Here is a 12,049-nt window from a genome sequence, read left to right as displayed (position 1 = left end):
CTTAAGACACCTAGTCATTTTTCAACAGGAATTCTTCCTTGTGGTTTTATATTTTTCATGTGAGCTGCTATGATCAAAGTTGCTGTAATTACGTTAACGCAAACAGTGGATACGGGCTACTTTGAAAAAGGATCTTTTCATACTTAGCAGCTTGATATATTTGAGACAGGAACTGAAGGAAAGCTGTTGCTCTTTCAGAAGCATTTCAAACAGCTCACAAAAGTATATATACCCAGCAGAGAGAAGCCAGAACTTCAATATAGACTTATTTTTCCACCCTGCTGCTTTATTGGGTTTTAAGGCTCAGACTAACACTGAGATTTTACATATTTTTAAAAAAAAATCATGCAAAAGGTCATGACATATGTTCCTCCCATAGCTAAAAATGGGAAAGAGCACTGCCTACTAGTCAGTGACCTCAGCTTTATCAATGCAGAACTTCATGTTTATGGACCATCAGAGCCTTGGTTTCACATCCTCTCACTCTCCAGAAGATCTATCTATTTAAATAATTCAGGCAATTAAGCCATGGGCACACACAGTTGGAGTGCTAAACCCAGGCAGTCGCTGAATGATTTGACAGTCTGGATGGCATGAATAGTTTCCGTCACAGAATTTGGCTTTCTCTTGCTGCACACTTCAGGTCTATGTAAGCCATTAACAAGAAATGTTATGCCCAATCTAGATTGTCTGAAAATGTGCAGGATTATTATGAACTCTCTTCATCATTTAGATGGTGGCAGCCTAGTGCTAAAGCAGAAACATTAAGAACTGTAATTCAGATATGAAGAATTTAAGCATTTATTTTCAGTCAGCTGAAAAATATTTCTAGCAATTCATGCATTTATTCCAAAAGGATTTCTTAAGAATGGGCATGGAATGACAGAAATAACAAAAACTAGACTAAGAATTTCTTATTTGTGCTAACATACCTGCTTGCTTATTATTGCTTTTTGCAGAATTAGACAGCAACATTACCGACTCTTATCTGAAGAATATTCCAATGAACACGCCAACAAAAGCAGTGGAAGAAAATTTATATTACCAGTATTTTCTTTTCAAGCATCACAATTAGGCTGTGTCAGTTATGAGCTTGTACAGACGCGGATGAAAATAATGGAAAATATTATAAATAATTTAACTACACCTATCTTTATCAATGCTTTGCATGAGGCAAATGACCTACTCTTATGCATCTGTGGGACAGAAGCAGAAACAAAGTACAGAACTGTGAAAGCTGGAACAGGCTTTAGGAAATTTTGCCATTTGAATGGATTTTTGGCCCCAAAAGCTTGTGAATAGCTGTCTTACACCATTTTCTGAAGAGAAACATCTCTCTCACCCTTGTTAAACTTTTAACTAAAAAAACCCCAAAGAAAATATGACCCTCCACACTGGCCAGAGACAAATTTGATGGTCCCACAGATGAACGATAAACAGCGTGTAGTTTGTGAACTACTTACCTACGTATCACATAATTTTCCAAAATTAATTACTCAAATTCCTCACGCTTAATATGGAGATAGTACAAACCAATATTAAGCATGAATGTCTGTATTTTATTTTATTTATTCCCCTCAGCCATTTGTATCTATCCCTAGTGTACCAGTAATACTGCTCTAGGTTACACTGAACTCTAGACATACTAATTTGAAAACCCAGAGCACTTTCAGAGACCCTGTGTAAAACACAGCCATGCAGGATCTGCACTGCCAAGTTAAAGAACCACTAAACTGTAACAAGGGAGTTGAAAGAAGTAGGAACATTACAAGCTATCCTTACCATCACAGAAATTGCAATATTCAGCTCTTTAGCAAAGATTTTACACTCCCTTCTTTCTGGCATAGACCAATGCTGCTTCCAGTTCAGTGGAGGCTGCGGAGAAACTTGTCATAATAACGAAAAAGGGAAAAAGAAAAAAGACAAACCCCCCTTCTGGTAATTCCAATTTTCAAGCTAGCTTTAAACCTGGATAAAAATATCTGAACTTCCTGACAGAGATCTAAAAATTGGCAACTGTGGTGCATTTTCCAGACCTTCACAATAAACTCCCTCTACATTCACAAAATGCAGAAGGAGCCTAGAAGTTACACTCTGTTAGGACTTCCTAAAGTTTCTGAATCGTGCCCTTTAAGCTTCAAGACTTCCTGCTGGCTTTTCTAAAAGCTTTTTAAGTGCCTTTTTTTTTTTTTTAAGAACCAAATCACAACAAGGAATTATCCCACGTGTACCAAGATAAATCCATCAGGATATAGAGATAAGCAGGCACCAGTTTGAAGCACAGAGCTGAAAATTTCGTGGATGATTTACACTTCAGGAAGCAACTTCCATGCACTACTTTCCTCTTGTTGCTTCTCCACCACTGGGACCTGTGCAGACAGGTATTTCTAAAGTGCTCCTTCTCCTCCCTCAGAAGGTGGCAAAGTTGATTTAAATCAAGCAAGCTACTGCCATCTTTGGCTGTCTACAGTAGGGTTTTCCTCAGCATTGCCAAAGCAGGGGTGTACATTAATGAGAGGGAAAACGTGGCAGGTTTCTTAAGGAACTCCACTCACTAGGGCTTGGATCTGGACTCAGGCAGTCATGTGGAGGTGGCAATAGCCCAGCTGAGCTGCACACCACAGCTCAGCTCTCTGAACAGAAGAGCTGGTCTGCTCCTATGCTGCAATCAAACTGTATGGCCACAGACATTCAAAGTTCTCTGTTTAACTGGTAAAGTATCTAGTCCGGTATTTACAACCTAGATCAGACGTTCCCAAAGAGTAGCATACCCTGAAGTAATTGTATGCTATTCTTGATATAAGATACATGCTCTAGCTTCCAAATCTGTCCAAGCAGAGGCTTTCATCCAGCCTGCAGGAATTTACACCTCCTGCCAACAGAACATACACTTCCAGATCAGAATGTGAAAAGAAAGGGAGGACAAAACTGACGAATGATGGGAAAAACTAGGGAGCTGAGACCAAAGGTAGATGACGTTCATTTGGGATACAAGTTTGGGACATGAACATGAAAAAATGCATAACTTGGGTACTACTGCAGATGAGACCCAGGCAAATTATGAAGTTTTAAAAAGTATTTTTAAATTAATGCTATCTGTCTGTAAATCTACACATGCACTCACCATTAATTCCACCTAGTTTAGGGGTATTAAAGCCTCCAGGTACCGGATGTTCTCAGCTTATGTCATCATAGGTAGGCAATTAGTTCAGAGTCCAAACTGGAAACACCCTACTTGGCTTTTTAGTTTAGCTTTTTTCCTTAAACAAAAAGAGGGCTAATATTCAAAAGATGTCATGTTTTTTCGAATCACTTAAAGAAACACTCCAAAATAAAAAGATACAGTCAGATTACAAAATGCCACTGAATCAACTACTTAAAAACAATCGAAGACCTACATTTTATTCTATATGCTCAGTATAGATTTATTAAAAAAACTAAAGACATCACAAACTATTAGTATCTGATGGGCAGGAACTAAAATGCTTGGCCAAGTTTTCATTTTGACACCATACACGTCTTCAAAGTCATGATACTAAAAAATAAAAGATTTTGGTCCAAAGCACTATCTGACATCCACCAAGCATGCATGGTAAGGGAAAAGTTCTGGCCTTCCCCCTATGCAATGGGAAGAGATCAAAAAGCTCCTTTAGCCATGACTAGGTTGAGCTTTTCTTATCCCCCTACTTCTTCCATTCTTCTAAAATAATCCACTCTTACATCATACTGCATGCTTCCCCAGTACTAACTGCCTTCAACACATAATACAATCCAGAAATAACTCAGATGTAAGAACAATGTAAGAACCTTACAAGCCTTTCTCAATTAGAAGTTAAACAATGCTGCATGATTACACTAATTTAAACATATATTTCCTTTTCCATTCTTAATCCAGTGCATCTGTGATATGATGATGCCTGTGGTGATGACAGCATCAATTTCAAGACTCAAGGAAAAGGCATACACTAGTTCCTTCAAAACACTACAAAAGAATGATTTTGCTACCAAAACAGATCACAAATTACAAACATTACCAGCGAAGCTAGCTGTGCATCACATTTTACTGAGAAAATGAGAAAACTGAGATAACATCATCCAATAGCCTTTAGAAGTATTTCTGAAACTAACAGTAAGTATCAAATTATAAAAAGAAGTTTCAAGTTGCTGATTTTCCTTAAAGATGCTTCAACTTCCTATTTTTAAGCTCAGGAGTTTTTGTATCTAGACCACGTCAACAAGTATTATCTATGGCACTTTCTCTATATATTGGTCTTATGCTTCTATAGCAATGAAAGCTGTGGCCTTCAGATGCTAAAACCAGTACCTTTGCTATCATTCACCGCTTGCACAAGTTTAGCCGCAGTCCACTTTACTATAAGGGAAAGCAGTCAAGCACACCAAGTACCAAGCAGAGGACTAACAGCAGTGATGAGGCTGCTGATGGTTTTCAACTTTTACTTGGTTTAAATATCACCAGATAAACATAACACTTTTTGGAAGGCTACTGGTTTAGAATAAAGAAACATCAGTCTATTAAAACCATGAGAATAGATCATGTTTATAAATCAGATAACAAAGGGAATTAACTCGCCTTCAGCCCAAGCTGCCCCAGGCTCAGTATTTGTTATCTTCTTGCCTGGCCTAGGGACTTTCCAATTTATTAAAATATAGCGTTCCACTTTGTAGGTGCAACAACCAAGAACAAAGCCCAAAGGCTTTTGTCCCTTTCAGCAGCTTAATTACTAATGACTGGAGAAGTGTGTATGCTAGAAAAAAAGTAAGCATAAAACAAGCTTTTTCCTTGTTTCCACAGCTCCTTGTCTGAAAAATCTAGCCTGCAACGTGGAAGCAAAACTGCAACGTCAAATCAGGATTTTTAGCTTCCTGTTTTGCATAAATCCAAATAATCATAACAGTGACTCATTGACTTTCAGTTAAGCTATATCCCTTTATCATAAACCATCTGTTTAATCTTTAGTCCTGGAAATTTTTTATGTGCATTTATGTGCTCCAATGAAAATAAATTTTAAAAATCAAAAACATTGCCATCAAAGACGTGCAAAATGAGATAGCATTCATGAAAATACTCTGAACTTATGCATAGGCTCACCTTAAATCTTTTATCCTGCAGGACTTTCTTAATGGCGACAAGCTCTCCTGAATCACAGAGTTTGGCTTGATACACAACACCAAAAGATCCATTTCCAATCACCTTGGTGTCTGTGTAGCTGACTTCTTGTGGTCGGTCCGGACCTTGTCCAGGAGTTGCCACTACTGTAGTCACTTTGCTGCCATCCTTGTCTCCTAGGAAGCAAGAGATACACAAATAATCAAAATGCATGTGTAAACAAGAAGGCCAACAAGACTGAAACACAAGAGGGTAAACCAAAGATTTAAATAAGCATGTGTATTTCAATATTATAGAGAAAAATAAAAAACCCTGGCAAAATGCTAAGAAAACACTGAGCTTATTTTTCACTGAAATATATTAAGTGGTTACAATTTTTCATCTACATGATTACTAGCAAAAAAATACTCCCCTTCCAGGAGTGAATAGCTGAGCAATAAAATGTGATGCATGCTGAAGACAAGTACTCATTTCCTACACCTGATTTATGTAAGTGGTATTAAACACAGTGGTGTTTAATGAAAACAACCAAAATTAAGCATTTCCCTATATTTTCCTGTAACTGAAGAAACCAAACTGTCAGTAGAGCCTGCAGAGCAGCACTCTGTCCTTTACAGGGCATACATCTAGCAACTAAAAAACAGAAGCACTGACAAAGTTTGTTACAAACCCACCTACACGTAAAGCTCCAGCCTGCATGCATTCAGAAACAAAACCTCTGTCAAAGCTGTCTGTGTGCACCTGAAGCTAAACATAGGCTGTACTGTACGGCGCAGTCCTGCTCCTCTCCTATTCCACACCTGCACTTCCTTGCAAAGAAGGGAGGCGCTCACTGGGGCAGGGAGAGGAAGGGGAAAGAAGGATGACGACGGCACATACTTAGCTCACATCTCAACATGAAACCAGAATGCAGACATGGACATGCAATCAGGATGTGAGATCGTGGTTGGATGCTGCACAGGTGAATGTGCTTTGGTACAGATGCAGCAGCTGTGGGTTTCAGCCATCTGCAGCCAACCACACATGCACTTTCCCAGCCACTTTCCCATCAAAAGACAAAGCCGCTTTTACCTAGTCCCAGCACCGCTGTTATCACTAGTGGTGCACCCCTTGTTCAAAGTCCGATTTTGTTTGTAATAGGAGCAAAGTTTTAGGCATTTTGCAAGCGCACACTGGACATTTATTGCCCTTCAGTTAGAATGGCTCAGGTTACAGAATCAAATAGGGCTGCAAGAAAAAATAGAATCTGCTCTTCCACAACAGTCACTCTGCAACTCTCCAGAAACTGCACTCAAGAGATCGTCACATCTGCTTATTAATAAACATTCCTTCCAGAACTTCCCCAGGGAGTCTCTTCCAGTCTTTCACTACTCATGCATTTAGAAAGATTTTTCTAACAGGTAACTCAGATCATCTTTAGTGCAGTTTAGGCAAATCGCTTCTTGTTCTGCTCCCAGAAGGCATGAAAAATGGTGCAGCTACCCCCTGTCCTCCCCACCTCCCCCTTCAAATATGTGAAGGGCTGTTGCAAAAAAAAAAAAAAAAAAAAAAAAAAAAAAAATTACCACGATGGAGAAATTATTTCTCTTTAGGGGACCTCTCCCCTCATTGCTAAAAATTTCTCAGGAATGGTACCCAAAACTAGACCCTGCAGAGGAAGCTTACCTCAACTCTGCCCAGCCTGCTGGTGACTTCTCATGTCCGACTTACAACACACTTGTTTGTACAGCCCAGCACGCTGTTTGCAGCTTGTGCAATGCTGCAACCTGGTTGACTCATGATCAGTTTGTGTACTAAACTCTCCTCTGCAGAGCTGCTGCCTGTCCAATCCTCAACCACTTTCCACTTACACACCTGGTTACTCTTATCAAAGCCTAATATTCTGCATTTGTCCTGACTGAACCACATCCAAGGTTACTGAACACTCTTTTGCCAGCTTGTCATGTCTTTCAAGCACAGAGTTGCCACCAGGAGAAACCCCATGTAGCATCATGAAATGTATCTAACAAATCAGTGAAAAAAACATTAATCCTGTGAGACTGCTTACAGATTCTGCAAAATCCCATTAAATATCCTAATTTTGTCTTTAACCTCTTGTTAAGCTCAAACAAAATAACCAACCATTTTGTATGTATTTCAGGGGATTTCTTTGGCCTTGCTCACAAGGCCAAAGAATAGAGATTACCATTAATGAAGTTTGTTCCTTGCTTTCCCAAAAAATCAAGACTACTGAAATCTTAGGGATTAAAAAAGAAAAAAAGTGTCTCTGGCAGTACTGGTTGAGATCTGAAGTACTTGATGTCAAGAAATCTGTTCTAAGGACATTCTTCAGAGCTACAATTCACTTAGGGGTCTCCTTGACTGCAAAAGCAAACCCTCAATTTGAGGCCACATGAGGTTGTTCTTCCCAACACCGCGCTGCAGTGACCCAGCCAACTTCTCCAGACCTCAAAGGAGAAACTGGTCAGCTTTCCACACTTTCCTTTTAAGTCCATGGAAAAACAGCTCTTAACTAAACTCGTTAAAATCTTCAGTGCTTAAAAATGTAAGCACCCACACTTTAATTAGCTACAGCAAGAATTACTTTGTTTCTTTACCAGAACCTTACAGAGCACTGAGCTTCCTAGATGTTTCTCCCAGTTTCCCTCTTTCAATAAACAATGGCTTTTGCAAACCCATTCACAAAAGACACCATAAGGACTCCAACCTTCCAAAAAACAACCCTGTTAAGAGTTTCAGTTATATTTCATTACAGAAGAGTTGAACCTGAATGACTCTAGGGGTAAAATTCACCTTGCACCTTTGACAGTTTTGATCCCGAAGAGTAAAACATCTCACTGCTTTTCAAAATATACAAATAATATATATTTGTAACACAGCAGCATCCAGGGGCCCCAAGCCTGTTTTGCCACTCGTTCAACTACAAAGATGTACGTATTGTTCAGAAGACCATATAGAGTTCAGAATGGTTATCCCAGTTTTTATTGTCTGGACAGCTAGAGTTGACTTGCCAGCCAAACAGCATATAAAGGAGTTATCTAAACAGCTCTGGGAAATACCAGTTTTAGCCTCAGCCTGACAAAAGATAGTGGAGAGCAAACACCCTTTTCCAGCAACCTTCACTACCTCCAAATTGAGACCCCTCAAAGCAAACACCAAGAAGCATTATACCACAGCAAGTCTCAATGAGAAGCCTAGACAGTTTTCATCTCACCCCTTTCACCTCTTTATTTTGTTTTGGACTGTCAGACTTCGTGGCCCCAGTGGCTAAGCACACATTGTCAAACACACAATACTCTGGACACCTTCAACTGTAGGTCTACAATAGAAGCAAAACATTAAATTGAAAAACTAAGGAAGGAAGGAGGGACCAAACACCAAAATAGCAAACAGCTCTTACAACACAGCTCACATCAGAAGAGTCACTAGCGTTTGTCCAAAAGCTGCTGCTTTCTGGTGCCAATGGCAGTATGACCTAGCTTTACTGTAACAAAAAAGCTGATTCATGTGACTGTACACCTTTTGAACATCCAGGACAGGACCATAAGTAAAATTAAATAGCTATCACTCTGCAATAGACTTGTATTTGCACTTAGTACATTTCATGCAAACCCTTAAAGCATTTCCCCACACTGTTTTGGTGTTTAACATCCATGATGTGGTATTTAGGGGGTGCTTTTTGATGAAGTGGTTATTCCAGAAGTCTGATGTGCAACTGAAATAAAATCCAGACATTTTAATTCCCAAATGCTCTGACCTTTCTAGCTCACTTTCCACCTTTAGCACACAATGACCATATGGGACAAATCACGAGCATTAAAGTCAGTGGTTTGAAAGCAGAGAATACTCATCAGTTTGTGGGAAGAAAAGAACATACTCCACTTACAAGACTACAGTTTATTAGAGCATCAGGGCAAGCTCTGTTTTCCAGTATCTTCGTATAACTTCAGAATAGCTCGTGTTATCATTTTACCTAATGGCAATGGCCACTCACCCTTTCAAGGTGAGTATTAATTGAACTTTGTACACACAAAAAAAAGATGAATATATTCAATTCTGTCTTTTGTTTATACAAGTCACGAACTAAACCAAAATGAGAATGGATCAGTATTATTTTAATGAAATAGTCATATGGCTTTGGAACAAGAGGTATGAGTCCCAAAAAACTGTGGCAACGTGTATCCAGGTGAGACAAGGGCTTCTGCTACTGGACAAGCATTTTGTCACATAAATACCCCCCCAGCTACAGATTCCAACCGCTAGCTCAAAGCTGATCATCCTACAAGCGTACTGCAGGTATACTTTTTGCCAGTGCCTACATGTAGCTGTCAATCAATAAAGTTCACTTCAGCCCATGGAAGACGTCCTTTGCTATTGATCAGAACTCCCCCCATGCCTTCTATTGAATGAGCCTGGAGAAAGTCCAAAATTATGTCTGCCCTACATCCCCTTCAGCTGTTTAGCTTCTGACTGAGCTGTACAAACACACGTTAATGCACATATAGACAGAGATCTATGATTCTTTTTTCTTTCAACTACATATATACACTCTTCTTCCTCTTACGTTTTGAAGTTGAAGGGAAGAAACAATGAGTTAGTAGGATGTTTACAGCTGCTTTCTTCCTACTTCAAATGCAACGTCAATCCTTTGCACTGCCTACAAACTCCTCCTTTTCACTTTATCTATCTCCTCCTCCAATTGCTACACTCTTCCTCACTGGCACGTGCACAGATCCTCCCATTAGATGTTGCTTAGGTTGTTTTCAAGTCCTAAGAGAAAACCTCACAGAACTACAACACGCTCTCTACGATGTCTGAGGCCATGTAGCTGTCTTGCCTCCATGTAATTCTAATACCTTCATTGATCCCTTTCATTTCTTAGTGTCATCTCCCTATTAAGATATGGCTCAATATTTAGTCAATATTGACTACTTCTCCTCTTCCCAAGTCTAAGGCTTCTCCACTCTCTTTCACCTTAATGTGCTCAATGTTCGATACAGTCAACAAGTCACTTCCGCAGAAATCCTACACTGCTGGATCTAGCCCCTGCCAACTTGAATAGGTTATAACCAGCAGCTGACACAACTATCTATAGAGAAATGAGTGACGAGAAGGGGATGGAAGTCTATCAGAACTGCACTGGCTTTTTTCAGTCATTGATAATTGAGAAGGTCAAAAGATCTGAATACTTCATGAAACAAATGTCTTAATAGAAAGCACAAGAAAAGTTATCTGCTAGGATCTGATGCCGACCATCAGATTAGGCTATGAAAGAAACCACCTGGCTTCTAAGATATCTGTTCATGACACGTAAAGGAAGAAGGAGGTCATCAGCTGCTCTGAGAGTCTTCAGTGTGAGCAACACATGCTTGAGGCAATACACTGTCAGCAGCAGAAATCACAGTCCTAGATGACATTTTTCTAATTATTTTCCCTACTACATTTTTATGAGGTCAATTTCACAAAAAGCTAATAATTATGAGCCAGTACAGGGGAGAAAGTATGAAAACAGTATTTATGAACTGTTTTGCTAGACAGTTTCCTTTCTTCATCAGTGAACTGCATGAATGTTTCCTAGTGGGAGACAGTAGAAGATAGAAACGAATATTCAAGGATCACATCAGAAAAACTCAGGGAATCAAAGGAAGGAGTCTAACAAATTACAATGAGTTTTCGTTTTTAAATTTACCCCAAACAAGAGGAGTCCTTGAAATTTCAAAAATAGCTCAGGTCAAACATTGAACAAAAACCTGTAATTGTGCCAATCATCACCCAGAGAAGGCAGAAGCATTCACTAAATATATATACACACACACACTTGTTTTAGCACAGGAAATGTCATCTGACTTCTTGACTGTAACTGAATATTGCAATAAAAGAGCAGTCATCAGACATTACTTAAGATCAGAAGAATCTCATAATTTGTATCCAAGGATTTTGGAAGAGATAACTAAGAAGTGTGAGAAGTGATGTTGATTTTTGAAAGCAATTGGAACACCCAGAGAAATTCAAAGGTGGATGGGATGATACATATGAGACTGTAAATTTGACATAATTTCAGATTAAGTACCATACCAGCTACTTTGAAAATGAATAAAGAATTGTAAAGTGATTTATAGAGACTGGATTGTTGGGACTCCATTTTGTAATGAGATTACAGGTTCATTTGGAAAAGGAGCGAAAAAAGCATTGACGCCAAAAGCACTGTGACTTACGTAAGAGTTTCTGACTTGCTGTCACATCCTAAATTAATGAAGTAACACATATATAGAAAGAAACATGATTATTAATCAAATTATAATACACTAGCCCATAAATTTCAATTTAACTATGATATAACAAAATAGGAGGGCCCTCTAGCATTAATTTTGGCCTTACGCTTACTGCTTTTATCAACAACCTGAAAGAAAAGCTATGATGTTCTCAGACACAAGATTTAGAGAGTTAAGCACAGGCTAGAGATCAAAGAAAAAGCAGATGGCCTCCCTTTGTAACCCAGGCACCAATTAAGCAGGGGGATCCAAGACCCAAGGTGATAGGCCACACAGCCAAACCAAGTAAACCCACCCAAAGAGTGGGGTTATCAACTCTTAACTTGCAAAGCATCCTGGCACAGACAGAAGTGCCTAAGCACTACCCTGCTAGTGAGACCTAAAGCAATCCTTAGATACATAAGCAGAGGAACATCAGCCAGGAAGAAGAAAAAAAAAAGTTCATTCCTATTTGGCATCCATGCAACAGCTACTTGAAATAGCATGCTCACTCCTGGTAGATAAAATTTGATTTAAAATACTAGAGATTCAAAAAGAAACCACAGACGTATTATAAGGTCAGATAAATACATTGCTTTGAGTGAGACTTTAAGAGCTCAAACAATTTAAGTCAAAGAGAGAAAGCTGGAGGATTATATCTAAAAGCTAC

The 12,049-nt window shown here is 39.1% G+C and overlaps 1 protein-coding gene across 2 annotated transcripts in view; it reads right to left on the bottom strand.

Moving 5' to 3' along the window:
* GSK3B (glycogen synthase kinase 3 beta) overlaps positions 1–12,049 on the bottom strand; it is a 153,336-nt gene that overhangs the window by 91,282 nt on the left and 50,005 nt on the right. For both annotated transcript variants that reach the window (XM_074159730.1, XM_074159722.1), the window contains exon 2: positions 5,111–5,304. In XM_074159730.1, coding sequence (XP_074015831.1) covers positions 5,111–5,304 — 194 coding nt within the window. The remainder of the gene's footprint in view (positions 1–5,110; positions 5,305–12,049) is intronic.

The sequence above is a fragment of the Numenius arquata genome, chromosome 1 (assembly GCF_964106895.1).
Source record: "Numenius arquata chromosome 1, bNumArq3.hap1.1, whole genome shotgun sequence".
NCBI lineage: Eukaryota > Metazoa > Chordata > Aves > Charadriiformes > Scolopacidae > Numenius > Numenius arquata.
This window is presented reverse-complemented; position numbering and strand designations above follow the sequence as displayed.